Source organism: Thrips palmi, unplaced genomic scaffold, assembly GCF_012932325.1.
Source record: "Thrips palmi isolate BJ-2018 unplaced genomic scaffold, TpBJ-2018v1 HiC_scaffold_8, whole genome shotgun sequence".
In the NCBI taxonomy this organism is placed as follows: Eukaryota; Metazoa; Arthropoda; class Insecta; order Thysanoptera; family Thripidae; genus Thrips; species Thrips palmi.
The window spans coordinates 12,243,052-12,270,573 of record NW_023144635.1 but is presented as its reverse complement, the minus strand read 5'-3'; the positions used below and the strand labels follow the sequence as shown (position 1 = coordinate 12,270,573).

The 27,522-nt window shown below is 51.1% G+C and overlaps 5 protein-coding genes across 8 annotated transcripts in view; 2 read left to right on the top strand and 3 right to left on the bottom strand.

Moving 5' to 3' along the window:
- The first annotated feature begins 1,372 nt into the window (after positions 1-1,372).
- LOC117653347 lies at positions 1,373-3,649 on the top strand. 2 transcript variants are annotated; one of them, XM_034398977.1, is made up of 2 exons: positions 1,373-1,915; positions 2,495-3,649. In XM_034398977.1, the coding sequence occupies exons 1-2, from the start codon at positions 1,396-1,398 to the stop codon at positions 3,115-3,117; spliced, it is 1,143 nt and encodes a 380-aa protein (XP_034254868.1). In that variant the 5' UTR covers positions 1,373-1,395; the 3' UTR covers positions 3,118-3,649. The 2 variants fall into 2 exon arrangements, with proteins under 2 accessions (XP_034254868.1, XP_034254867.1); XM_034398976.1 differs by having other exon boundaries at positions 1,373-1,930.
- Positions 3,650-3,728: 79 nt separating this feature from the next.
- On the bottom strand, positions 3,729-5,774 carry LOC117653345 (39S ribosomal protein L38, mitochondrial). The gene is made up of 7 exons (XM_034398974.1): positions 5,511-5,774; positions 5,171-5,326; positions 4,875-5,086; positions 4,661-4,779; positions 4,415-4,573; positions 4,094-4,318; positions 3,729-4,010 (listed from the first exon to the last, which is right to left on the bottom strand). Exons 1-7 carry the CDS (start codon positions 5,638-5,640, stop codon positions 3,806-3,808), a joined length of 1,206 nt encoding a protein of 401 aa, XP_034254865.1. The 5' UTR covers positions 5,641-5,774; the 3' UTR covers positions 3,729-3,805.
- A 231-nt stretch (positions 5,775-6,005) lies between these two features.
- On the top strand, positions 6,006-10,311 carry LOC117653342 (suppressor APC domain-containing protein 2). Of its 2 annotated transcripts, none has more exons than XM_034398969.1 (10): positions 6,006-6,359; positions 6,756-6,876; positions 6,967-7,149; positions 7,225-7,368; positions 7,483-7,612; positions 7,714-7,904; positions 8,556-8,653; positions 8,737-8,883; positions 8,964-9,191; positions 9,287-10,311. In XM_034398969.1, exons 1-10 carry the CDS (start codon positions 6,336-6,338, stop codon positions 9,404-9,406), a joined length of 1,386 nt encoding a protein of 461 aa, XP_034254860.1. In that variant the 5' UTR covers positions 6,006-6,335; the 3' UTR covers positions 9,407-10,311. The 2 variants fall into 2 exon arrangements, with proteins under 2 accessions (XP_034254860.1, XP_034254859.1); XM_034398968.1 differs by having other exon boundaries at positions 7,459-7,612.
- A 1,783-nt stretch (positions 10,312-12,094) lies between these two features.
- On the bottom strand, positions 12,095-23,072 carry LOC117653341 (facilitated trehalose transporter Tret1-like). Of its 2 annotated transcripts, none has more exons than XM_034398967.1 (8): positions 22,937-23,072; positions 14,711-14,801; positions 14,387-14,640; positions 14,130-14,306; positions 13,837-14,037; positions 13,594-13,737; positions 13,325-13,513; positions 12,095-13,243 (listed from the first exon to the last, which is right to left on the bottom strand). In XM_034398967.1, the coding sequence occupies exons 2-8, from the start codon at positions 14,751-14,753 to the stop codon at positions 12,848-12,850; spliced, it is 1,404 nt and encodes a 467-aa protein (XP_034254858.1). In that variant the 5' UTR covers positions 14,754-14,801; positions 22,937-23,072; the 3' UTR covers positions 12,095-12,847. The 2 variants fall into 2 exon arrangements, with proteins under 2 accessions (XP_034254858.1, XP_034254857.1); XM_034398966.1 differs by lacking the exon at positions 22,937-23,072 and adding an exon at positions 14,994-15,298.
- A 1,269-nt stretch (positions 23,073-24,341) lies between these two features.
- The window catches only part of LOC117653239 (mucin-1-like), a 17,912-nt gene continuing 14,731 nt past the window's right edge, over positions 24,342-27,522 (bottom strand). Inside the window, exon 3 of the mRNA XM_034398767.1 lies at positions 24,342-24,448. Within this exon, the coding sequence (XP_034254658.1) occupies positions 24,342-24,448 (107 nt within the window). The remainder of the gene's footprint in view (positions 24,449-27,522) is intronic.

Below are 27,522 nucleotides of genomic sequence, written 5' to 3'. Positions count from 1 at the left end.
ACTGTCACACTGTCACACTGTCACACTGTCACACTGTCACACTGTCCCACTGTCACACTGTCACACTGTCCCTGTCACACTGTCACACTGTCACACTGTCACACTGTCACACTGTCCCTGTCACACTGTCACACTGTCACACTGTCCCACTGTCACACTGTCACACTGTCCCACTGTCACACGGTCACACGGTCACACTGGTTCGCATTTCTATGCATGGTTCGCGCTTCTGATGACACGTATTTTCAAGTCCCTTTATTGTTGCAGTGAAAAACAATCGAATGCTCAGAGATCCTCCAGATAAATATGAAAATCATTTGGGGTGCGTTAAAATATTGACTGCCGACGTCATAGTTTGTTTTGATCGTGTTTTATTTCTTCGGTTTATTTAAAAAACAGCTTTGATTTACATTGTACTGTACTCAACGCTCCCCAAGAAAACGGTTGAGATTTCGTCAAGGGCATCCGTTTTGCTTAGTAGTTGAAGTCCTGCGGCCCTTTCCCTTGGGTCGGTTTCTCCAGACGAGCGATCACCCGGATGCGTGGCATGCGTGGCGTTCCGAGGCATTCTGGCCGCGGGCCGAATCGCCGCACCGCGCAGCGTGGCCGATAAGAAAGTCAAAAATCACGCCCACGCCGGGAGCGCGTACGGCATCAAGGCCCCGCCCCGCCCCGCCCCGCCCCGCCCCGCCCCCCCCCGCCCCGCCCCGCTTGGCTGCCGCGACAAGGGGTCACGGCATGGATTCCTCGCAGCCACGCGCCCTCCGCCACGCGGAAGGCGTGAAGCCGGTACCTACGCACGCCGTGCCGCCACGCCCCGCCGCCCCGCCCCGCCGCACCGGGACGGGACACTAGGACCTTCTCCAAAGTCCAAACTCGCGCGGCGTGTGCCAGGCCGGCCAGGCGCCTCTTCAGCGCACCCACGCGGGGCAGGGCGGGGCGGGGCGGCGCGGCGCGTGGCGGGGCCCGTTCCGACACCCGCGGTGCATGCTAAGTTCCAGCGACACCTTTCCCCGAGGTGCTACCGGTGCTGAACGGGCTCACCCGCATGCAGGAATGAGCTGCTGGCGACCGCGGCGACCGGGGCGGGGCGAGGCGGGGCGGGGCGGGGCGGGGCGGGGCGACCTGCGACCTCACTCTTCCTTTCCTCGTCGTCCTGTCTGGCCCCGGGGCCCTGGCAGTCTGTCCCTGGCGGCGTGTCCGTGGCGGCCGGCCCTCCCCTCCGACCGCGCCGACGTGCCCCTCTCCGACGGCGGCATCCCCTCCTCGGCGCCCCGGACTGCGACAGGTGCCCGGGGACAGTGCCGGCAGGGGGTGCGGATATAAAACCGGCGTGCCAGGAGGTGTGGCCTTCACAGTCGCTCCCGCCGAGTCCGGTAGTCGCACCCAGCCGCCATGTCCCCGTCGCGATCCTGGAGGTTGCCGGCGCCCGTCGCGGTGCTGGCCTGCTCGTGGCTGCTGGCCGCCGCGCTCTGCTGCGTCTCCGCCGAGGACGTCGCCAACAACCAAGTGTTCGGCGGGCTGTTCGGCAAGCCGCGCAAGATCCGCTCGAGCGAGGAGCTGCTATCGGCCATCGTCAACGACTGCATCGGCGGGGAGATGTCCACCATGTCCTGCCTGCGCGTCAAGGTGCTCAGCTACCTGGACTCGGTCGTGGGACTCAACGGCGCGTCCAGTGCCGACGTCGTGTCCGCGCGCGCCCTGGAGGACGGCTCGGCCGACGCCAAGATGGACAAGCTGATCGCCGACCGCATGCGCCGCTACCTGGACACGCAGCAGTTCCAGGTGAAGCTGCCCGACTTCCTGTTCGAGGAGGGCGGCGTGCTCAGCTTCCGGCCCGCGCAGGGCGTCGACGGCATCCAGCTCAGCTTCCCGTCGGATGGGGAGGGAGAGGGCCGAGCCCTCCTGTCTGAAGGTACGAAAAAGAAAAGTAAGTTGGCTGCCCTGGCGGCGGGGCGAAACAGCGAAGCTAGCGACGCTAGCGAAGCAAGGGGCACCGGGGGCAGAGCAAGGTCTCCCAGTCACCATCGTTCACGTCCTGGGAAAACTAGAGATAGCGTGCGACTTGTGAAATGGCCGGATGCACCGTTCTATTCGTGGTTCGTATTTTTGCCCGGGCTCCGCCGGGCCGTGGCCTCGCGGTGGCATCGCGGTCGCGTCTTGATCGTGTTTATTGGGTCGTAACTGGAGGGCGCTTTTGTCGAGCAGCCGCGACGCGCCGCGACGCCGTGGCCGGGAACACGATAACGAGGGTGCGGAACTCGGAGGGGCGGGGCGCCGGCCTGGCGGCTGTGCTGCGGGTGCGCGTCGAGGTGCACCGAGTAGGCTGCCCGCGGCGTAAAGACGGTCAATTTTAAATTTGCGGTATGCTTGGACGGCGAGGCTTTGGACGCTCGCTCGATGCGATGCTCTCTGCTCGCCCTGCTCTGCCCCCGATACGCCGATGGGTCGCCATCATCCTCACGATCCTCACACTCCGCCTTGTCTGTTCCAGAGCGCGGCCTCCTGCTCAAGAAGAAGCTACTCCTGCCCGCGCTCGTGCTTATGAAGCTCAAGATGAAGGCCCTCATGCCCATCTTCATGGCCATCATCGGCGCCAAGGCCATGAAAGCCCTCGTCATGTCCAAGCTGGCGCTGACGCTGGTGCTCGGCTTCCTGCTGGTGCAGCTCCTCAAGAAGTTCGGCATGATGATGCCCATGGGCATGGGCATGGACGCGACCACCACGATGGCGCCCATGACGGCGTACGGTCCCCCCGCCCCCATCCCGAGCTACGGCCCGCCCCAGCCCACCTACGGCCCGCCGCAGCCGTCGTACGGTCCGCCGCCCCAGCCTTCTTACGGGCCCCCTACCAACTCCTACGGCCCACCCGCGTCCGGACCTGCCGGCCCCGCGCCCACCATGTCGTCCTACGACCCCAACTCGTGGTCGCCGTCCCCTGACTCGGCGCAGTCCGGCAGCGCACCGTACTCCCGCGTCTGGGACGCCCACAGCTTGGCGTACAGCTCGTACCAGCCGCAGCGCGACCAGCGCGACACCACCGCGTCGTCCGGCACGGCCGCGGGGGCGTCGTCGGCAACCTCGTCGTCAGCCACCGTCACGGCCACCCAGTACTAGACCAAGAGGGACGCACCGCGACGGACCCTACCTACCACTACCTGACCTATGGAACTATTGAGACGCCAGGGACGTAGCTTTAAGGGCAATTAAGTTACCCTGAACCTAAGACACGTTACACGTATTTTTAATTTTTGTGTGGATACTTTGCGCACTTGCCCCTTGGAAGCAGGCGCCCTTCGACCGACCCTTGTTTCCCGCACCCTTATTGCTACGACTCTGGCTCCAGCGGAACCCATTCGACATTCTAGTCACAGAAAATATGACTTAGTGTAACTGACTGACTGACCCAATGAACTCGACCCATTAAGGACCTAATTAATGATGCCAACTGACGGACGATGACCTGACCTATTGACTAACGCAACAATGTCCGGCCTGTGTATACGCTATTTAATATTTTATTTATTTATTTATTGTTAAGTGTGATAGAGCCTGAAATATATAAGATGAATCAAATTTGAAATTTGTGTGTCAACTATGTACCCTGATTTATTTAAAAATATCCTTGTATACTTTATCTTTAATTTTGAAGTGATCATCTGGCTTTGAAATTTGTTATGCCATATTTTACTATGTGCACCAAAGCAGGGAGAGATCAAACAAAATTATTCGGATGTACTTTGTTTTTTATTTAACATTAACGAAAGACAATTAGAAACACATAAGACTCAAACAAATCAAAACACTACTTGGAATTGTTTATTCTACCCCATCCCATGCTATCCCAGTACAGCTTTCTCTTCAGCCAAGAAGGAGTATTACGGCCGAAGTATTGAGCACCAGGGTAGTTCAGCTTGGGTTTGTTTTTCAGGAATGGGTCAGTTGTTTTCAGCCTGTCAACAATGTACTCTTTGTTGATTTCACAGGGATCTCGGTATCTATCAAGGTACCTGAAATTGTTCACATTCCACATTAGTACAACAAAATAAAACCTTGTCAAATCTCCTACAGAAAAAAGAAAGGTTTCACTTACACATTGAATGCAACCTTATTAGGAAACCATTTCTGCTCAGCAATATAAGGTTCGGGGAAATCATACTCAAATCTGGGCTCCTTCATACCTAAAGTTTCATTAAACACTTTTTTGACAGAATAGTCATAATCTGTTTGGTAAAAGCCAAGCCCTGCTGGGGTAATATTATCTTGTCTCTCTCTATAGAAATCTATGGTTTTGAAAGTTCGCTGTGAGAGGTCCGTACTGTAACAAACATGAGATATCGCAATTGAATAATATCAATCAAGCACAAAAAGTCTACATGTAGCACCAAAAGAAATGGGAGCAAAAAGATGTTACCATGGTAATGTTCTTTTCAAACTAGAATAATCTATCTTTCCATTCTGTTTGTACAATACAAACACAAGACGGTGGAATCCAGTCCCAGCAGGGGGAAAAGGAGGAATATAATCAAACACCACTTCACCTTTCGATACTTGGTTACCTGGAATATTTCCACTGCAAAGGCACATAATAACAACAAAATTAATCTTCAAAATGATAAAATCAATCAAGAGTCAGTTCATCAACTGTAGTGACACTCACATAAACCAATGAACATATTCTGCATTCTCCTCAGATAGGTGACCATCAGGATTTGTAAGAATCAATGTCCATAAACTGTCCTTATCAGCATTAAATTTTACTTCAGGTGCAATCAAAGCCTGGAACACAGAAGATTTAGAACACCAACAATTTTCACCACATTACTACAGAAACATTTCAAAAATCCTCTAATCTTTCTGATTGATTCTCTTACCTCTCTTGGTTTTATAATGTTTCCTCGATAGACAGGTACTACTGAATCATCTTTCTGCACATACTCAATGTCTAGCATCACTCTGGGATAGAAAAATGCATCACCAAACAGATGTGAGTAAATGTTGTAATGCTCAGCTATCACTTTTAGATGGGAACTTGCAAGGCCTGATTCTTTCCATGCCTCTTCAATACTTTCAAGAGGAACATCCACTGAAAATTCATAATCAATTATTTGAAGAAAAGAAAGGAATTAAAGTGAGACATCAAAATAGAATGTTAAGAGAAAATTCATACATTTCAATTCTCTAGCCAGGCGTTCCATTTGGGGATCGTTTTTCACCTTCGACAGAATCTTTGATCGTTCCAGAGCTAATGTTCTGGCATTACCATGAGGTGATGGCAATCCAATGTCAACTTTCCGGGCTACTTCAGGGTCGACTCGATTGTAGTCTGGAAATAAAGCAGATAAGCTACTTGTTAATGGACAAATCATCGAGCAAACCAGCGAGCACATAACTAATCAAAAAGTACAAGATTCCTTCGACACTCTTGGAAAACGACAAGGATTTCAGGTAAAATAAGTGACAAAAACAAAGAAAATACTAAGAATGTTAATTTTTGTAGGTAGTTTTACCTTCGATTTTCTTTTTAAGTGATCGGCCTTTCTCCGGGGGCAAACCCAACATTCTAATGACACTGCGAGTTGACTGAAGGTTTGAAAAGCCATAAGCCTGCTGTGACACTTTGAGAAGACGGGAACTCATTTTGATCAGTTCTTCAACAAAAATCAGTATTTCAACTCGAATTTCAACTTAGTTTCTTCTGCTACCCAGACAACCTAACCCCTCCACGGGCAAAACATGTTTGCAGCTGCCATCTTTTCCGTCGCTCATTTGTTTAGGAAGGCACACAACACCAATACAAAAAACTTATTTCACCAATCAGGATTCAGAGTGTGTGTTCATTGCTAGAAAACCTTGATTTCAAAACAACCAGGCAAAACTTTATTCATCGAATATCATTTCGTCGTTTTATTTTGTGTTAAAGTTAGTGCAATCTCTTGGCCCGTTCTTTTGGATCAGTCGGAGAGTTGGTGCACCGTAAAAGCGCTTCCCATTTGAAAGTTAGAATGGAATGCCTAGGAATATTTTTTAAAGAGTTAATACTTTCATAGCCACTCCCATCGGCATTTTTTACCGATCATTGCGTGTTTCAATGCTCTAGTGAATCCAGCTCTATGCATCTGCGAGTTTCATACCCGCCTGTGTTTGTTGTTGTTATTTTCGGTTTCGTTAGTTTTGTTGTGAGTGGGAAGCGTCGTCAGCCCTCGGAAGCTTCGTGGTTGTGAATGCCCTAGAAAGGAAAATTTCATTCAATGGTCGTGTTGTTGTCAATATTAGAATTTTTCTTAAGGTTCCTTTGAAGGGCCTTGCTTCCTGATACATTTCACTGTAATTTAATGAAGGAAATCACGGAAAATATGGTAAGAATCGTCGAAGTAGCGCAACAGGTGTCTCAAATGGGGTAAATGGAAAATTTGCAGTCCTTTCTATGTTTTTTTCAGTTCTAAATAAGTTGAATGTATTTGTTTGGTGGATACAATTTGCATACTTAATCGCTTCATACTGTTTTTTTAATCGATTATTCCTTGCCGTATACGTCGGCGCTAACCTATAAAAATGTATTTGGCCTCAATGTTTTTGTTAAGGCAATGATCAATTTCGTTTTGGCTTTGGTTACCCAGGGACTTTGGGATACTTTTTCGTTCTCATACGTCTGTTGATAAGATACCTGTGATGACCAAAATAAACTGCCAGTTAGTTTTTGTTGTTTGTTCTTAGTTTGTTCGTTTTGACTTCTGACAATATTTTATTTCCAGTCGTCAACCAAATCCCCTCCTGCAACTACTTTGGATGGTTTGCCCAAGAAGTTTGTAGTTGCAATGAGAACTTTATTTGATATTATGGATGATAAGCGTATTGGATATGTCAGCTACACCGGTACTGAACCTTTTGTGTGATTTTACTGTTTGCTTGTGGTTCTTAAATTTAAATCAAGTTATCTATTAATTTTATTCATGTGTTGTGCAGACATTGAGAACCGTTGGCATGATGATGGCACCAAAGGATTGCCAAAAGGTGTTCTTGATTGCCTTCAGAAAGTAACTCCACCTAATGGGTTGTTAACATTTGAGCGGTTCTGTGCTGGCCTTAAAATATGTTTGCTTCGAAACCAAGCTGAAACAGGGCGTACCAAACTCTCTGATTGTGGAGGCAAGTGCCTGTTTCATTTAAGTACTGTCCTATTTTTTGCAGATGCATGGTACTTAATTTTGATCATTTTAACAGCTCAACCATTGCGTCCACCATCTGCACCTCTTTTAGATGTGGATCCCATTCCCCTTTCAACGTTTCCAGCGTGGAACCCAAGCAACATTTCTGGGCCACAGCACCGTGCTGCCAGCATGCCTCAGCTACCCAATGATTCAAGAGGTACCTGTATTTTTGAATCCTTCAGTTTCAAGCTAATGATCTGTGCTATTTTGTGAAATTTTTGGAATATTTGTGATGTTTTTTCCTAAGACCCTGACACAAGAACTTATTCAGACATGCCATCAGAATCAGTCATCAGTGCCGTGGCTGGAAATAATCCTCCGGCAGGAGGTAGCAAAGCTCATCTCTTTGGTCCACCGAAGCCACCCAGAACTGCAGCAGGGCTCCTGGCTTCACGGGAAAGGTGTGTAGATGAGTCCCCATCAACGTAGATGTAAATTTTCTACTTTATAGCATGAAATGATCATAGCACCATCTGTTTTCATAATATTCTTTAAAATCTAGTTATTCAGGGCTAGATCGAACAATTACTGATCGCAGTATGGCAGAAAGAAGTGCATTGGACAAAGCTGAAATAAGGTCTGCGCTACAATGTTGGCAACAGCGTGCCACCCAGCCAGTATGGAACAATCGGGGATCAGGTGATGGAAAGCCAGCAGCTTTGAATCCATGCTCAACATTTCCACTGAATAAAAGTAAGATTACCTTCTGTCTCAAGAGTGAAAGCAGGGGGTGGAAACGGCGCTGATTTGGCGGGCCATGGCTGCGGCGATGCGTGCACGGCCGTTGTTTGTTGTTTTTTTTTGTGGTTCCTAGAAACCCACTTTCTAGCTAAAGTAGACATCTTATGCACAAATCCTGTACGTGTACTTCTAGAGTAATGTTGTCTCTTCGAGAAAATAAGCCCGTTTTGAAGATTTGAAACCCACAGGACGAGTCATGGACATGTTTGTAACTTGTTTTAAATGGCTCATCCGCGTTCGGGCGCGGCGATTCTGGCCTGAAAACGCCGAAAAAAATGTAAACAAGTTACAAAAATGTGAATATCTCATTTTGTAAGTATCAATTCGGCCCAAGGAGCTTATTTGCTGATCCTTCAACCTTACTCTTTAAGTACGCGTTGAGGTTTTGTCGTTAAGACGACTACTTCAGCTGGAAAGTGGTTTACCAACTAACGCGGTAAAGTGGTGAAAACGGCAAAAACGGCCGTGCACGCATCGCCGCAGCCAAGGCCCGCCAAATCAGCCCCGTTTCCACCCCCTGGTGAAAGTGCTCGAACACTTCCTCCCCAACCTCCCTTCAAATAAAATATGTTTTGTTTCATGTCATTACTTCCAACAAAAAAGATGAAGCTGAAAGTGGATCTGGCAGTCATAAAAGAAGTACAGGTCGCCGGCGAGAGCCTCGTAGACATACATTGCAGAATGGCATTGATTACAATATGGTAAAGATGATAATTCTCCTAATGCTGTTTAATTTTCTTTTATAAAACAAATGTAATTCTCTTTTTTCTTTTCTTTTTTTTAGCTTAAACGTATGAAGCAAATGGAACAAGAAAAGGAAGTACTTCTAGATGGTCTTAAAGCTGTTGATCAAGCCCGAGAATGGTACTTGAAACAGGTTGCATCTGTCACTGAGAAAATGAAATATCTGGGCAGAATGGGCTCTCACATGGTATGCACAGGATGGTCATTTTTATTATTATTTCAATTTTAAGGTAACAATTTGACTCATGATCCATTCCCCAACAACAGGAGCCATGGAGTGAAACTCAGCAAGAACGAATTCAGCTTCAAAGAGCCCGCGTTCTAGAAGTCAATCGTCACCTCGCTGCACTTACAGATGGTGGTGAACGAGGTGGTTTCCCATTGCAACTCAACTTAGCAGTGCATGGATCTCTAGGAGCTCAACAATTACAGCAACAGGCAGCTGCTGCTGCAGCAGCTCAAAGGTTCCGGCACCAGAACTTGATGCTTACTGAGGTAACTATTGAAAATATTTCACATTCTTGCTGTAGCTTCAAACTTAGAGTATAGTGGCTATGAAGGCTAATTTCTGTATCCCTTGTCTTCAAAAGGAGGTCAGTAAGAAGAACGATCGCATCACAACTCTTGAGCGTGAAAAAGCATCGTTGATCCGCGAGCTGTACTCCTTAAGAAGATCATCTCACCCACAAAATGAACGAGGTTTTGTTTAAGGCCCCATCCAGTATGTATCTGTTTGAGTGTTTTGTCCAGTTACCTCTTAATGTTTCAAATTAGCTCATCTTTTTGCTGTATTGTCTCATCCCCAAAAGTGCAGAGGCACAATGTACAAGTCAAGTGTGTTTTGAATATAACTCATTATTGTACTTATGCAGTATACGTCTAATTTGTTTTGACCCCAAGAAGGATGGTGTATCAGAGACAGTACAGAATAAAGCTAACAGTTGTTTTTTTGTTATCTTTTTCTTTTTTGGAATTGAAGTTGTTTGGAGAAAGAAATTTGTTTCTTTAGTTTTTGTTACTTAATTGAATGTGCACTGTTATTTTAATGCACATCTATCTTCCAAATGCCATGTGCTTAACTCATTAAACAGGAATTAATCCGTCCTTTTTGAAGAAATATTTTCACTGCCGTCCATTATAAGAGAGATGTATTGTGATTTTGTTAACTTCTATCTTATATACTGTAATCAATTAGCACTGTGGCGTTCTATAATTGTTTGATACTAGTAACCACAGACTATTTGAGGTTTATTATTATTATTATTACAGGATTTCTGGCCTTTCCGTTTGTGTCTTCTTACTTTATCATGATTGTTTTTTTGTTTTTTTTTGTAGTGTTTGTTTGTTATGAACTTGCTCAATTATTGCTGCTTGTTAGCTTGGCCCTCTTTTTATTCACAATGTTAATCTTGTTAAATTTTGTTATTGTATGTGCAACTAATATTTTATTCTCAAGATTCTTGTTTTATTTGGATTCTGGTCATTCCTATGGCTTATTATTCTAGACTTACAGACTTGTCACTATTCCCATTATGTGCCATTGTGTTTTGTCTGGTTTCAAATTTTACATTGCCTCACCTATGGAAGAGGACAAATAATACAGAGAATACTAGAAGTATTTCTTTTTCCATCCACAGTGCCATCATGCCATTAGAATCCACCGAATGAAAAAAACAAAGTTCTGTTGAATCTTCGTTTTTTGTCTTCACTTTGTATTTGTGTCAAATGTTGTGGGTGCTATTTTTGCAAGGACTTGTGAGGATAGTTCTAATTTATTTACTTATTTTTGTTTTCTTGGGCCAAATATTTTCACAGATGATGAATGTGCCTTAACAAAGAACAGTCACCACCAGAGGGCTGTAGGGGAGTTCTGTAGCAAGTTGTAACCCCTCTTCCTCAGAGTGTTATTGACGTCTTAGCTTGTCTGAGAACCAAGTATCCTGATGGCTTTCCATGGTTGTAACTTTGTAACCATCCTCCATACGGTGTTCATTGAGTGTACTCAAGGTGGTGGGTGTGAGAAAGGTGATTAAGGTGCGAGATCGCGGACCGGGGTCCAAGCAACGGCTAAAGGAACTTAGACCGTTGTATTGACCGGAGTCCTCTCATGCGAATACTCCTTGCCATTTTCGTTCAGGCAGTTCAGGCAGTGTAGCACTTTCCCGAGAGATGGCACCACAGTCGAGTACTTCCAAAAAATTAAAAGGTCCTTGTTGGGGGTGGAGAGTCCTATCCTCACTGTGCATCATCTTCGTGTCAATGCCGCCTGATTTGGCAGTGTAGTTGCCGGTGCGGCCGAGGCGAGCACCGGCACCCTCGTCAAAGTGCACAAAGACAGCTTGACAGGTGTCACTCAGCATGAGCACAGCAACGGGTGAACTTCTGAGATTTCAAATTTATCAAATCAAACTTGTTTCAGTCGTTTTCCTCGTCTCATCGCGGTGCCAGGGGTATATAAATTTATCCCAATAGTGCAAAATGAACGGGTAGAGTCCGCGGCCTAATCCTGTTGTTGGCCCTTCTGGGGCTGCCCCAGTGGCCGAGCGCGCTGCCGGTCCTCGGCTGCGTCTCCAGCGGGGGGAGGGGAGGGGGCAGACGGAGCGGAGACAATAGATCGGAATGCAGCGAGGTGTCCATCATAAACGTGTCGCACCGACTCGGCCGTCCTGCACGCAGTTCCGATTCTTTCCGCCGCGCCACCCTCCGATGCCTCAGGATTCGACCGCCAAATTCAAAACGTGTGAAAAGGACGGAAAACTGAGTGAAACGGCAAGAACGCCTACGCAAAAACTATGATAGGTACAGCGAATCCGAAAACGGATCCGTGTAGGGGAAGGGTGTCCGGAGGGCAATTGATCAGTCTGAAAGTAATCCGACAATAATTAGTGTCATTGGGGTAGCGTCAAAGAAAAGAGCGAAAGTAGTCGGTTTTGAACACCTCACCAAACGTACAAATATTGATCGCGCGGCTCCCGGCCTGATCAATTGCCCTCCGGACACCTTTCCCCTACACGAATATGCTTTTGGTTTCCAGATCAGACGCATAGTTGAGCCGTAGGCGTTTTTTTTCGCGAGCGCTGTTTTTACACTTACAACGTTCAATATTTCGGTTCAAATTTTTTTGAAAAGAAAATCCTTTGAATGGGGTGCTTGTATTGTCGTCCTTAATGCATGTACAAATTTTGAACGAAATCGGTGACCCAAAATTTACGCGATCTAGCACCTTAAGAGACCTTTCTCAGAGCTCAATATTGCTTTCTCATACTGTTGTGATTTTAATTTTTTTTTAAACGTAACAATTATAATGATGGATTTAAAAAAAAAAAAAACTTTATTTTTCCTTGTCTCCTGTCTTTACTTGATAAGTACTATAGTTTGGGATGATAAAGAGCAGAGTCCACCATTGAGTATAAATTTTATTTATTGAATGAGATGCGCAGTAAAATGGATGTGATGAGTTCCTATCTACTATCAAGATATATCAAAAGTCTACTCTCTAAAATCAATACAGTAAACAACTAAAATCATAAATATCACTTTTCTTACTTTAAGGACCACTATCTACCTCAAATATGTTCCTCAGCATATTCAAATAGTAACTTTCATTAAAGTAATCTTAATTTTAATATGCAGGTTTCATGAGATGCTTAAACTACAAGCAGGGCCCTAAAGCTGCCACATACATATAAAAAAACTTGCAAAAAAAATTATTAAAACACAAACCTGCAGGCATAGCAGTCTTTACCTGGCCGCACATTTAAAATATGAGGCTTAAGTTTTCAATAAACTATCATCTCTTAAAGTCTAAGATCAACATTTTAAATATTCTATGAAAAAAAAGTACAACACTAAATGTTTTATAATGACTGTAAAGGGACAACGGCGTTGCTTGTGAAGAAGATTCACTAAGTAAATGGACTATCATAAAAACATGTGACTGCACTAGACCAGTCTTTCAGATTTAGGTTTGCTGCTTAAAGCTAGAACAGCAATGTGCAAGATGGCTTAAAAATTTTGAACATTCAAAACATACACCAAGAATAGAAAACTTTAAAAATAAAGATATCAATATTTACATTATCAAAAAGTACCCAAGACACTAAGAGAAAAGTGCTGAGCTCATAACTGGGTTGGAAAAACCCATAATAAATTTAAAATCTTTCTCCGCCATTTGCCTGCTTTTCATGATGCACAACATTTGAATTAGCCCTTCGACCTCTGAGTTCAGCAAGTACTTCAGAAATATCTTTCCCTTTCGTCTCAACAACACAGAAGAAAGTAAAGAAACAGCCAATAATTGAAATAATAGTAAAGATCCAAAATGTGCCGTAAGTGTGTACACTGTTGACCAAATCACTGTAAAACTTGGTTACAACAAAGACTGCTACCCAGTTAACAACAGTGGCAATGGACATTGCTGTTTCCTTAATTTGATCTGAGAAGACCTCAGACATATACAACCATGGAATTGGACCGTATCCCAAAGAGAACACGATTATAAAGACAACCATGCATGTAATTGGTAACCAGCCAATACTGGATGCATCCTGTAACAGAGAAATAATGCCGTGAGATAATAATCTATTGGCAACATCAATTTAATAAAATAAATATTCAAATCAACTTACACCAGTCTCTTGAATGTAGAAGTAAACACCAAGAAGTGCTCCTGACAGCGCCATCATCGCCCCTGAAAAGATCAACAAGAGTCTGCGGCCGAGGCGGTCAATCATCAATGTAGACACATAGGTTGCTAATATTTGGCAAACTCCTACTATGACTGTGGAAAGGTTGGATTCTATGCCAGCATGGGCAGCCTGTCAACAAAACAAATTTCATAATTAACACACACCTTCCAATATTTATTTTGTAAGAGAGGTATGATTCTTCTACTTACATCGAATATTTGCTTGGAATAAAAGATAACTGCATTAATTCCACTGAACTGCTGGAACAGCATCACTGACAGTGCAAGGAACAGTCCCATTTTGGCTTCACGTGTAGAGAAGGCTTCCGTGAACTTTACTTTGGAGCGCTTGCGCTGCAATGTAAAATAAGATGAATGAGATGACGTAAAAACAAAGCACATAAAACATTCAAATTACGATTAAAATAACAAACAAAATGATTCAGGTCATACCTCCTCAATACCCTCTTGAATGGCAGTAAGCTCATTTTCAACATTATCTGTCCCACGGAAAAATTGGAGCGATTTCCTTGCATCCTCTGATCTTCCCTTGGACAAATACCAAACAGGAGTATCATAGAAGAAGAAAACTAGAACACCCATCACAACTGGTATGCAGGCACATGTGATGTTTATTGCCATCAAAGAAACTCCCTGAACAAAACAAGAAGAAAAACACAAAATAATTGCCACTGAAGTGTGCAATCAATAATTTAAAAATTGTAATTCGATTCTTCATTACTCACACAGGCATTCAGTGCATAAACAAAGAGAATTCCTGAAGTGATTAGCAGCTGAAAATAACTGCCAAGAACTCCCCGAATTGAGTTTTCTGATATTTCAGCAGTGTACATAGGTGCAACCACACAATATGCTCCTGTTACTGCTCCTAAAATAAATCGAGCAACATACAGCATTGCCAGCTAAAAGGAAAAGCAAAGTTTGGTCAATGGCCAGTCATATTAGGAGTAAGACAGAATTAAGGTTTTAAGATACCACTTACAGAATTGGCAAAGGCCAGTAGCAAGTACCCTGCGGTCATGGCAGGTGCCAAAGCAATTATAACCATCTTCCTGCCGATCACATTGGCAAGAAAGCCAAGTGGAATGGCTCCAAATATGGCACCGATGGACAGGAAAGCGCCGACCCATGCAAATTCCTCTTCAGTTATGTGGAAATCATGGGTTTTGTTTTTGAGCGAATCAGCTGCACTGGTCCACCCCATGGTGGAGCCTACCGCCATAGCGGAGAGGCACACTGGAGAGATGAAAACTCTGTTAATGCAAATGTACGAACTGGCTAACCGAATAAATGAATCAAGACTCACCCGTCACAGCACCCAAATACTGGGTAGTCCTCTTCCCTTCCATGGTTTCTGGAGAGGAAGACCGTCCCAACAGGGGTGTTGTCTCCGAAGACTGCGAACAGAAGATAATGTATCAAGCCACATGTAAACAGCATATGCGATAGCAGCCCTGAAAAAGGACTAATGCCAGGAACATTTGTTTGATGTGCCGGAAAGATAAACAGACAGCAGTAACATTTTGAAAACCCAAAACAAATGATACATCAGTAGAGCTCCGGATTCCTACAGCCAATACGGGCCTTACCGGGCCTGCCATCGCTGAAATATCTTCCTCATAGTGGGAGTGGGAATGGGAGGCCCCTCGCCCCTTGCCAGCCAATGCCATTTTAGTCCACAAACTGGAGGACTCGACGGCGGATTGTCAATGACAGCAACGACACGTGGGATCAGCAAGGAGTTAGGGAGCGCTCATCTGTCCAAAGAGTCCAGGGTGGTCCAGGGAAGCACGCAAGCCACGGCGAGGGCCACGAGGGGCTGGACACGGGGCCACTGGTCAGCAAGTGAGTGATCAGATCAGCGATCAGCTGTTCTCCAGTCCCTGCCACCTGTCGCCCCCATCCCCCTTGCCCCTCGTCATTGTCATTTGTTGCTTCGGTTCGGTTTGTGTTCATGGCGAGTTCGCCGTGGTGCCGCTAGAGGGCGCGGGGCGCAGCGCTGGCAGCGCGGCAGCGCGCGGGGCCTTTCGAACAGCGGCGCGCGCCGTTTGTCCTGGTTTGTCCCGCGCGTGCCGGTCTACACCGAACGACAAAGACAAAGACCACTCGCAGGCATGTTCCCTGTCACGGACTACAAGCGACCGATCGGGCCGTCGACAGAAGGGCGCTTCCTTTCCAGTGCTGTGGAACAACCAGTGGGGAAGTCAGGGAAAGGAGCGGGCCGACGATACTCCGTGCGCCTCGCCGGCTTGGGGGCGTGGGGTATAGGCGGGGCTGAAGTCGCAGTGGAGCCGGAGTCCTCCGGCGACGTGAGTCCGTCCGGGTCCGGGTCCACCCGGTGGCGAGTGCCAAAGCAGGCACAGAAAGACACAGTGCGAGGTGATCGCATCGCCTCATCAAGTCGGACGACAGGCCGTCGAAACGCGTCGAAACGGGAACGGGGCCTGGCACTCGATCGGCACTCACTGCGTCACCACCACGGCGTCACGTGTCGTGTTGCGAGTCCCGGCCGGCAGACGGATTCCGAGAGTCGTTTTCGTCGCCCTGTCTCTCTCGCACCTACACGGGACGCCCCATGAGTGCGAGAGAGACAGAGCGACGAAAAGGACTCTCGGAATCCGTCTAGGCCCCGGCGTCCCGGCCGGGACTCACTCCCGCGCCGCGCGCCGCGCCATGGAACCCGCAAACCCGTCATATTCCTGTCCGACCGCACGGACCGCACCGGTCAAGTCCAAGGTCGAGTCAGCCCAGTCAGGCGGCCGGGACGGCCGGGACGGTCAACATGCCAATTATTAGCCCGGACAGTGCTTTCGTCGCTCTGTCTCTCTCGCACGCCTGGTCATTCCCTGGTGGTGCGAGAGAGACAGAGCGAGACGCTGCCGCTGGATAGGGAGGGACAGAGACACTCCGCACCTTCACCCGGAGATCGTTTGGTTCTCTCAGCCTATATCTCACATCTCACCCGGATTCTTTCGTTGCTTTGTTTTGAGTCGCGCGCGCCGTGCAACTAGTGGGCACCAGGACGCCGCGGCGCCGCGTTGCAAGAGAGAGAGAGAGAGAGAGAGAGAGAGAGAGAGAGAGAGAGAGAGAGAGAGAGAGAGAGAGAGAGAGAGAGAGACGGAGGGGCAGAGTGGACATCGTGCCCTGCATCACCCACCAGTACGTATAGAAGCATTGTGGTAGCATTCAGCCATGGTTCGGGCCGGACTTCCGGTCCGGTGGCCATTCCGCGTAGAGTTCCGAGTTTCAGATTTTACCTCTCCCCAGAAAAAACACAAAAACATAAAACTGCAAAATTTGTACGAGCAGTGCTGCTATTATTTTCTCTGCGGTTTGACGGCGGCGGCGTCCTGGCCAAGCCAGGGCCGAGCCTGGCCGACGGTCGGCGGACGAGCGGCGGACGAGCGGCGGCAGTGACATTCATGGGCGTCAAAGTGGGCCGTTACGAAAGGGCGCGGGGCGGGGCGCGGAGGGCGCGGAGCCATGGGCACCATGTGCCGCACAATACGCTATGGCCGTCAGGCCGTGTGTGCGAAGCGCACTCCCTGCACTGCGACCGGCAGACTGATTCCGAGAGTCGTTTTCGTCGCTCTGTCTCTCTCGCACTCACGGGGCGTCCCATAGGCTACAGCCCACCCACGCCCACCGCGCAGGGGGACACCCATTTCCAGGATCAGAATCGACGCACATCCGTCCAAGCCAGTCCTTAAGCCAAAAGGGATCCTTTCCAATCTTTTCCAAGCCCCCAGCATGGTCATGTTTGGTCATGTTCGTGCTGGGGTTCATGTAGGTCGTGGCGGTACCCCAGGGTGGACGCCCACTGAGAGCGAGCGAGACAGAGCGACGCATGTTGATCCTGCTGGTGATACGCCGTCGAGGCAATAATTGTGCTGAATCCGAGTGGCGGTGTGTCACCCTGTTTGCACGTCCTTCCCCTATCAGGACCAACCCCTTTCGTAAACAAGGCCGACCAACCGGCGGCGGGGGCCCAAGGGAAGAGGGTTGGCGCGCCGAGCGGCCCAACCTGCCCAGCCGCGCGGCCCGGCCGCCGACATTCCCACTGGAGGTAAACAAGGCAGTGTTTGTCCCGTTCCGGCCCGTTTGCCCCAATTTTTCAGCAACTGTTTGAGTTGGTTCGGAAGGGACTCACTCGACCTTCGCGCGGGGTGGGCGGGGAGGGGGAGAAGGGGAGGGGAGGGGAAGAGGGAGCGAGGCCGGCGGCCGCACAGGCGCCGTCGTTGTCGTCGCCGGGGTGGCGTTGTCGTGCCATGCCTGGCCTGGCCACGCCGTGCCGAGACACTTGTGATATTAGCATGAATCCCGGGTAGGCCAAGTCAAGGCCACGGTCTAATTCGATTCCGATACTGCCGACTTGAAGCATCCCGCCAGCTAAACTGTGTGAACCGGGCCGGCTATGAACTTGTCCCGTGCACTTGGCGCGCAGGCTGCGCGTTGCGCGTGGACGCCGCGCTGGTGACCGCTGCGCGCTTGCAGACTGATTCCGACAGTCCTTTTCGTCGCTCTGTCTCTCTCGCACTCATGGGGCGTGCCGTATAGGTGCGAGGGAGACAGAGCGACGAAAACGACTCTCGGAATCAGTCTGCAGCCAGCGGGTGGAAACTACTTTTCCGAAACGGCCGTGCAGACGTTTTGTTATCCGTTAACATCGGCCGAACCAAGCGAGCTAGGTAAAATCTGCTTACATTTTCGGAATCAGCACAAAATTTGACAGGGAATAGGGTACTTTATAGATGGCGAAACCAAAATGATTATAGTTATTTTAAACCCTAAAAACAAATGTGTTGCGAAATATGGCCCTGATCCCATGTCTCGCACTGTCGCGGTTTGCTCAAAATGACTGATTTGGAAACGTTAATGTGGGCGAACGGAGCGTCGTATCATAAATCCAAAAACAGATTTGGAATCCTCAAGACTTTTACCATGGTATAGGCTATATGCGCTCTTTTGGATTTTCAGATTTCATCCTGATAACAATCGGCGAATTTCAGTCGATTACGTGTTTACAACAAACATTTGCGTGGCTCAAGTACCGACCATTTTCGGGGATCGTTGCCGTAAGAAGGTGTGGCTATCTACTCCATCTATATAGCCTATACATTGGCAAATTTTTTGAGGATTCCAAATCTGGTTTCAGATTTGTGATACGACTCCCCGTTCGTTCACATTAACGTTTTCAAGATGGAAATGTTACTCGACGAGACATGGGATTTTTGGTCTTTTTGAAACATTTTTGTTTTTAGGCTTCAAAATAACCATGATAATTTTGGTTTCGCCATCTAGAAAGTGCCCTATTCCCTGTCAAATTTTGTGCTGATTCCGAAAATGTAAGCAGATTTTACCTAGCTTGCTTGGTTCGGCCGATGTTAACGGATAACAAAACGTCTGCACGCCCGTTTCGGAAAAGTAGTTTCCACCCGCTGCTGCAGCGTGCAGGAAGTGACCGGCAGCGGTGCAGGGCAGGCCGAGGGGCACGCAGTGTCCAGCGCGGCGTCGCGCGGAGCCATGTCGCATCGCAGCACCGCACGAACCGTGGCGTGCAGTGCTGTGCAGTGCAGCGAGGACCGCGTCGTACGGCGGGGCGTCTCTCTCTCTCTCTCTCTCTCTCTCTCTCTCTCTCTCTCTCTCTCTCTCTCTCTCTCTCTCTCTCTCTCTCTCTCTCTCTCTCTCTCTCTCTCTCTCTCTCTCGCACTCATGGGGCTCTCCGTACCGGTGCGAGAGAGACAGACCGACGGCCGCACTGCGCGGAATCAGTCTGGAGCGGTGCGTTGCGGTGCAGCTTCCGCCAGCTGGCTGCGCGACGACGTCACGACACTGCACTGCAGCGGCAGCGCGACGCCCATCGCCACCACGACACCGTTAAAAAGAGAGGGGCGGCCCGAGGTCTGCAAAGGGCTCGGAATAACAAAAAGTGTCCTCGCCAATTTCAAAACTTCCACCGCCGCCCCTGGGCCTATTCCATTCCGCCCCCCCACCGCCGGTGCGGCGGTGCGCCTTGCCGCCTTGCGCGTGGCCACCGCCGTGCCGGCGTCCGCGTTCATTGCGATGCGAGGGGCGTCGCGCCAGTGCGCGCTGTGCGCTGCCGAGCGATTCCGCGAAGAGCAGTTTCGTCGCTCTGTCTCTCTTCCACCCCTACGGGACGCCCCGCGAGTGCGAGAGAGACAGAGCGACGAGGGCACCCTTCCGATGCGAGTCCGCAGGCACGGCTGCGTGCCATCCGAAGCGGCGCCGGCACTTGTGTGCGGCGCTACTCCGGCGGGACGCGAACCCCGAACCTTGTGATCCGGAAGACTGTCACTTCTGGGCCATTAGCCAGCCCGCCTCGGCTTTGGCAGGCCCCGCCCGGCCTCGCCTGGTCCGCCTAGTCTCCGAGGCCGTGGCCGTGGCCGCGCAGGCCGTCAAACCGAGGTTTCGGGTTTCGACCCCGCGGATCCGGCGAGCCCGCGAGCAGCGAAGACGGGGATCAGCATAGGAACACCTGCCACTGCCTCGTCCCCCCCCCTCCCCTCCCGCCACCCGCACCTGGCGGCGGCACGCGCGATAGCCGGGATTTCGCGATACCGCGTTATCGGTGTGATAGTGTGATTGGTTCGACAAGGCGCCCTCTCTGTCGGCCCCGCCTCTCTGGCGGCCCGCCCCGCCCCGCCCCGCCCCGCCCCCTGTCCTGTTGTGGGCGTTAGTGGCATAACTTGGCCATAAATCGCTCAAAATGCAGGTGCGGGTCCAGGACGGGGTGGGGGGGACGGACAAGGGCGTTGCACTCCTGAAGGCGGCGGGACCGCCTGAAGGGTAGGCAAAAAGTTGCACTCTACTCCTGCAAGCAGGCAACCCTTTCGACACCACCCCTTCTGAACCCGTCATGGACTCCGCGCCTGAAAAATGATTCGGAAACAGTTGGTTGAAAAGAGTCGAGAACGGAGGCGGGCGGTTTTCGCGTGTGGCCGCGAAACACCAGCGCCGTTTGTCGCGTAGTCTGGGTGGCCGTCGGAGCCCAATGTGCTCGCGATTTCGACCCAAGGAAAAAGCAGCAGCAAGAAAGAAAAGAAAAAGAAGGGAGCGGGTACACTGGAATGCCGGTGGCGTGGCTGGCGGGAAGAGTTTGTGGTTTTCGCGCGCAAACTACGCAACATGCGACACTGCGCGCCGGACATGCTCTTTGAACGCTATGCGTCACAGTCCAAAACACAAGCAAAAAACAACAACAAACAACAAAGCTGTAAGCGATTTATTGTTTTTGTCTCCGATTCGAAATTACGTCCTGCAATGCTCTTTCAATTGAGTCTATTCTTTTTATTTTTCTCACGAAAGTCCTTGGGCTTGTTTTCAAAAGAGAAAAACACATTTTAATCAAAGAAAGCCGAGAAAGGCGCCCCCTCTATCTTATCAGCCGCAATTACTGCACCTTTAGTCTCCATGATGAGACTCAATCACTTCTCCAAGCCAGAAGCACTCCGTAAGACAACACAGAAAAAAAAGCGGCGGAAAAAATGGACGTCTTATCTGATTAGCCAGATTAAAAAAAGCCTTGTGAGATACACGAACCAGCACTTTGGCCGCCTATCTTCGGTTACATTAGGCAGGTGAGGTGACAGAAAATTCCAATCGCCAAACATTCCATTGACGATATGAATCAAGTCGCCTTATCAAGACATTTGCGATTTGAAGCAAACACCTCCCGGATTGTTGCCTAGCGCGCCTTCTCCGTTCTCCTCGACGACACACTCTTTGACTTGATCCTCGCCGCCGCGACGACCGCCGACTCTCACTACGCCGCGCCACGCATCGGCCTCATCTGCTCACAATACATCATCGGCGAGAACGACGCAAGGCGCTAATCGGCTTTACTTGCAGAGACGCGCTCTTGTGGCCTTTCCCGGAATGCGTCGCAAAAAGTGCAACGGAATGACCGTTTTCCGCTTTTCCAGGGCCAGGGTCAGAAGGCCGATGGGGGCGGCCGAAACGCTAGACGCGTTTTGAGCTCCAGAGTCGCTAAACAGGACTCTAACCGCACGTGTGACCCCACCAATGGATTCCTCGTTCGGAGAGCAATCCATTGGTGGGGTCACACGTTCGGTTCGAGTCCCATTTAGCGACTCTGGAGCTCAAAACGCGTCCGGGATTTTGGCCGCCTCCACCGGTCTTCTGGTCCACTGTGCATTGCCGGACTCTCGCTGACTCACTGATGGGCGTGGGCGTGCTGCACCGGCTGGCACTGCACTGCCCTCGGCCTTCGTGACAGGTCCATCGCGTGACTGCAGCGATCCACTCTAAATCGGCACAATATAAGGACAGCGCCGCCGCCTAGAGCGAGAGAGGCGTCCGGGAACGGACGAAGCGCACTTCGGACGCAGACGTCGTGTGTGAGTGTGTACAGCTCACGCGCGTACGGGCAAACACACTCACACAGACACACACACACACACACTGTTGGTGCCCCGGGGCCCGCGGGCATGCCGAAGCCAGCAGTACGCCCCGCCCCATTAGTGATTGCAGAGCAAGAGAGAAGATGATTTGTTTAGCGAGCGCGCAGGGCGCGGCGCGACGCAGACAAGCGACACGCACGCGTCAGCTGACACACGGCCTATAAGTGTCCGTCCGTCCCGTCCGCAGCTCGTACGTGTCGTGTCACATTGGACGCGCGACATGTCAATCGAGTCTGTTACTGGAGCGGCAGGGCGGCCAAGGAGCCGGCCTGGAAGGCCTGGAATGTCCAGTGGCGTGTCGCAGGAAATTGCGCGGGAAAGACAGACGGACCGGCCCGGCCGGCTTCGCAGCGCTTCGCGGTGAGTGTGCGCGCCTCCCACATGGAGGTCCCCTCGGTCCCACGCGCCAACACGACACCACCGCCGAGACGCCGAGCTTCGCCAGCTCCGGGTCCTCCGCCAATTACGCACGTGTCATGCGAGCATCACCGGCGCGGCGGTGGCGGCGGCGCCAGGGAATTCCAATCGCCTCCAAAACACGGAGCGGCTGCTGTCCGCGTGTCTCGGTGAGCAAAGAGCGGAGGCTCACAATGGCGCCCGCCGGGGTCGGGACTCGAACCCACGACCCACTGCCAAGCCTTCGGGCCTTCGGGGCGGTGCGAGGACCAAAGAGGGTATTCCCGCGCACTAGCACTCGGGACCCTCGGGACGTCTCAAGTCAATGTCACTGTGACAGTATCCGAGCAAGGGAACCCATTCACCAAGTTCAAAATCAAGTCAGGGGTGCCAACTCTGGCTCCAACATGCAGCCTTGGGTTGACTTCACACCCGTGACTTGGATGTAATGGTAGTCCACAGAGAAACCGTGACCTGGCCCGTTCCAAAACCGTTCCAAGTGCGCGCAGCTATTCAAGAAAACCCCACCAAAACAAACCAAACTGTCTACGAATCCAAGCCACATAGAAAGTGAAAGGTTTTTCCTATGAGCTTTCAGAAACGGGACTGTGGCATAGTGCCTGTCCGAAGGGGTGCCTGTCCCAGGGGCGCCTCCAGAGCCACCCCTGGGCAGCCCGGAGTACCCGAGTACCTACCCTGTCGTCGGCAGCGGGAGCAGGACTCGATGTCCTTTCGGTTCAGCGGCTGGCCGATGAATGTATGTCTGCAGGACTGGCGGCCGGGACCTCTGCGCGCCGACTGGCCCGACTGAACTTATCCGCGACTCCACGGTCGGCGCCGCGCCACGCCCCGTCCTGCCCCCTTCCCCCTCCCCCGCGGATGCGTCCTGCCCGTCGCGGCGCCGCGTGCGTGTGTGTGTGAGTGTGGTGTGACGTGCACGCGTACTAAATGGTGTGAGTGTGAGTGTGAGTGTGTGTGTCTGTGTGAGAGAGTGCGTTATGTCGGTGTATCCGTGTTTGTTTTCATGATTTTCTACGCTTCTGCGAATCCGACGCTTAGTCAATACAGTAGTATCTCCTTTGTGGTGCGTAATAATGATAAAGTGAGGTAGAAAAAAAGGGGGCGAGGCCAGTAATATTGAAAATGCATCACTCCAACTCAGTAAAACTCATTAAAAAAAAAAAACATTTGATAACTAAACGATATTTTGATCTAGCTATTTTATAAGTGCAAGCAAACTTGTGTCATGTGCCCAAAAAAAGCCGTTTCTTGAACCAAAATATATAGTTTATACTTCCACCAAGTGAATTTACTTCCACGACGTTTCAAGAAAATTTACTTGTTGCAAGTCAATTATCTTGGTTCATGAAACCATTGTTTAGGGTGTACTTGGTGCGGATCTTGCTCATTCACCGACCAATTAACTCATAGTGTTTAAGAGGTCAGCGAGGAAAATCAGCCCTAATCAAAGGACCACTCTGCCAACACTTCTCACGCTGTCCGCCTCGGTGGGTCATCATCGTAATCAATTCCACTTACTTTTCAGCTCGCCCAAATCACCTGTATCATCGCCTGGGCTGATATGGGCCTCCATCTGGGTTCCGATCCGTGCTGGGCTGTGCTGGGCTGTGTGCTGCAGCGCTAGTCAGTCCCGTCCCTCGCGCGTGTCGCGCGCCGTTGATGCTTTCCAGGGAATGAAAATGTGTTTCTGAGTGTCGCAGTGTCGCGCCACGTGAGTCTAGTGTGCCGTTGCTACAGCAGACTGATTCCCAGAGTCCTTTTCTGTCTCTCTCGCACTCACGCCCCCTAAAGGCGCGACAGAGACGCAGAGCGACGAAAACGACTCTCGGAATCAGTCTACAGTGCTTGAGTCCACGGAAGCGCTCGTGGCCCTTCAATGGGACGGCCTACGGGGCCTGCACAAGGTGCCCTTGAAGTGGACGACCATCTGCCCCTCAAAAAAAAAAACTTTGATGGAAATGTGATTAAATTGGGAGTTTTGAAGGTTGACATGGGTTTCATCATTGTGTCGACCCCCTGTGTAACAAGGCTCTGGAACAGCAGCAGGTTACCCATTTCTCTCTATCTCTTCAACCCTACTTATTGTTTGACACTCAGTTCTTGTTTGTTGTTGTTGTTGTTGTTGTTGTTGTTGTTGTTACGCACGCGTTTCAAGGACACGGCGAAAGGATCAAGGTGTATATCACCTAGTGACACAATCTGCTGTGTTTACTTGTTGCGATCATGGATTAGGGATTAGTGACGTAATCAAAATGCCTATCAGTACTAGGGATTTTTTTCTTTTAAGGACTTGCGGGCGCACATCGCCGCTTCAGCTCAGGTCCCCCGTCCTACAACCCCGGACCGTTTGCAAATCCCATTTGCCTATCACTGTTTCGCAAGAATGTGAAACGCCGTCGACGTGCATGTGCTGAGGTCGTTATGATGTAGATGTTGGAAAGTAAAAACACTTTGGCCGCGTAGGTGCGGGCTGATTCCGAGAGTCGTTTTCGTCGCTCTGTTTCTCTCGCACTCATGGGGCCTCCCGTATAGGTGTGTGAGAGAGACAGAGCGACGAAAGCGGCTCTCGGAATCAGCCTGCTGTGTTTGGACGGGGAGCCTTTTGTTGACCTGTTGGCGTTGGCGCGGCTCTGCACCTAGTTGATGGCGGACACGAGGTTCGCCTCGCGGCTACTACCTATAAAGAGTGTCTGCCGGGGCAGACAATACGAGCGCGTCGAGGCGTGCCGTGCCGTGGCGTGCCAAGCCGTGCCGTGCCAAGCCGCACCGTGCGCGGGCGTCACGGGCACGGGGACGCGCTGCTACATTCCCGCCATTTTTCCGAAGCGCGCGCGCCGAGCACGTGCTTCGGGGGTTGCGTTCGGCAACCTCTCCTCGTCCTTGTTCCACCCCCACACCGACCACACCGACTGCGAGAGCGACAGAGACGGAAGTCGCGAGGCCGGCGTCTTTGGCGCCGGCGGCCACTCAAATCGCGCGTGGAGTGTTTGTGTATTGGCCGCCGGGGCGTTCCTGCGGACTGATTCCGAGAGTTGCTTTCGTCGCTCTGTCTCTCTCGCACTCGCGGAGCGTCCCGTATAGGTGCGAGAGAGACAGAGCTACGAAAAAGACTCGGAATCAGTCGGCTGTTAAACGCCAGCCCCGCACGTCGAACAGTCTTCCCTATGCTTCGGACCACGGATTCCGCGCTCGAACGCGAAATCGGCCGGCGCTTTAAAAATAGGCCCCGCGGTCCGCGGTACTATGCGGCTGCTGGCGGGCCGGGCGGGGCAACCTCCGCAGACTGATTCCGAGAGTCGCGTTCGTCGCTCTGCCTCTCTCGCACTCACGGCGTGTGCTGTCTAGGTGCGAGAGAGACAGCGCCACGAAAACGACTCTCGGAATCAGTCTGCTGCCTGGCGTGGTCCTTCGAAAATAAAGTCCAACGGGGCACTTTAGTGCTCCGTACTGAAAGCTCGGAGGGGGCGCGGGCGGAGGGTGGGGGCATCGTGGCCTTGGGGTTCGCACTAGAACACTCGAACGCCGTACAGCAAGTGGGGCGAGGCACCGGGGTGCCAGCTCCGCCAGCGCCGCCAGCACACTACACTGGCCACTGGCCCCGCCCGGTGATCGGCGGGAGGCTTGCGGGCGGCTTGCTATTTTCAGAGGGTTTTGTACTTTATCGGCAAGCCGGCGTGGCCGGCGTGGCCGGCGTGCGTGGGAGTGGAAGGGGTTCGCCAAATGACCGCTATCTTCTCGGCCAATCCGACGGAGCCGTCGAAAGCGACAACAATGACCGCCTGCAGACTGACTCCGAGAGTTGTTTTGGTCGCTCTGTCTCTCTCGCACTGATGGGGCGTCTCCTGTAGGTGCGAGAGAGACAGAGCGGCGAAAACGACTCTTGGAATCAGTCTGCAGATCGACCCTCGGGCCTCGGCCGGCCATCGGGGCGCTCATCGGCCGGCCTGGCCTGTTCATGTCCACGTCCACGCTCTTGGCGCGTCGCCTCGTCAAGCACACTGGCAGACGGAATCTCTGGCCAAAGCCCTGAATGGACGGCATGGACGCGGCCCGGACGGACAGCCACACCATCGCGACCATCGCGTCGGCGCTTCAGAAGATGACCGATTCCGCACGTCGCTCCGTCTCTCTCGCATCTATGCGTCCGTGGCCGCGAGCGCGAGGAAGACGCGACGCGCGACGACAGAGACGTGTCGATGTGGAGTGGGACAGTCCGAGTCTGCAGACTGACGCCGAGTCGTCTCTCTGTCACTCTCGCACTCATGGGGCGTCCCTGCAGGCGCGAGAGAGACAGAGCGACGAAAACGGACTCTCGGAATCAGTGTGCTGCCTTCAGCCGGCTTCAGCCTCCGCGACAAGGACCCCCAGGCGTGGTGGACGGCATGGTGGCGTGCGTGACGTCAGCGGCGAGGCGCGCCAGTTCGCTCTTATTACTGCGATGGCTCTGCTTTGCTCTGCTCCGCTTCCGCCGTGTAGAGCGCCCCGCGACGCCCCGCGTGGGGCCGCGTGGGGGCAGCACAGCGCTCATAATGAGGTGAATCATGGCGGGCAGTTTGAGGCGACGCGCGACAGGTGAGGACGCCACTGTCGCCTGCCTTTTCGGCGCTAACGTCAACACTGCGGTGGGGGGACAGACCGGACAGACCGTCCGAAAGGCATTCGCAGAGCCTCACAAGAGCAAGAGCGTCAAGAGGGAGGGGCACGGCGCACTCACAACGCCACACACACAGAGTCTCTCTCTCTTTCTTTTTCTCTCTCTCTCTCTCTCTCTTCTCTCTCTCTCTCTCTCTCTCTCTCTCTCCCTCCCCCCTCTTTTCTCTCTCCCCTCCCTCCCCCCTCTCTCTCTCTCTCTCTCTCTCTCTCTCTCTCTCTCTCTCTCCCTCCCCCCCCCCCCTCTCTCTCTCTCTCCCTCCCTCCCCCCCCTCTCCCCTCTCTCTCTCTCTCCCTCCCCTCTCTCTCTCTCTCTCTCTCGCACACACAAAATTATGATTAACCGGAAAAGCCGCGGAAACGGGGAGGGGGGATCCAATAACCGCGTTCAGCTTTTACGACCGAACGAAAGGGCCGAAAGGTATTCGGGGCGACAATCATGACGGAGGCGTCCTCCAGGATCGCCCAGTTCATGTTGTTTGTCGCGATGATCCGTGTATCCAAAAACATGCGCGGTGTCGCGCGAGTAGAAATCGCGTGGAAACTGAATTTTCCGATTAAATGCACGCTTGGAAAGAAAGAGGCGGCTGCTACAAGTACCGTAGGAGCC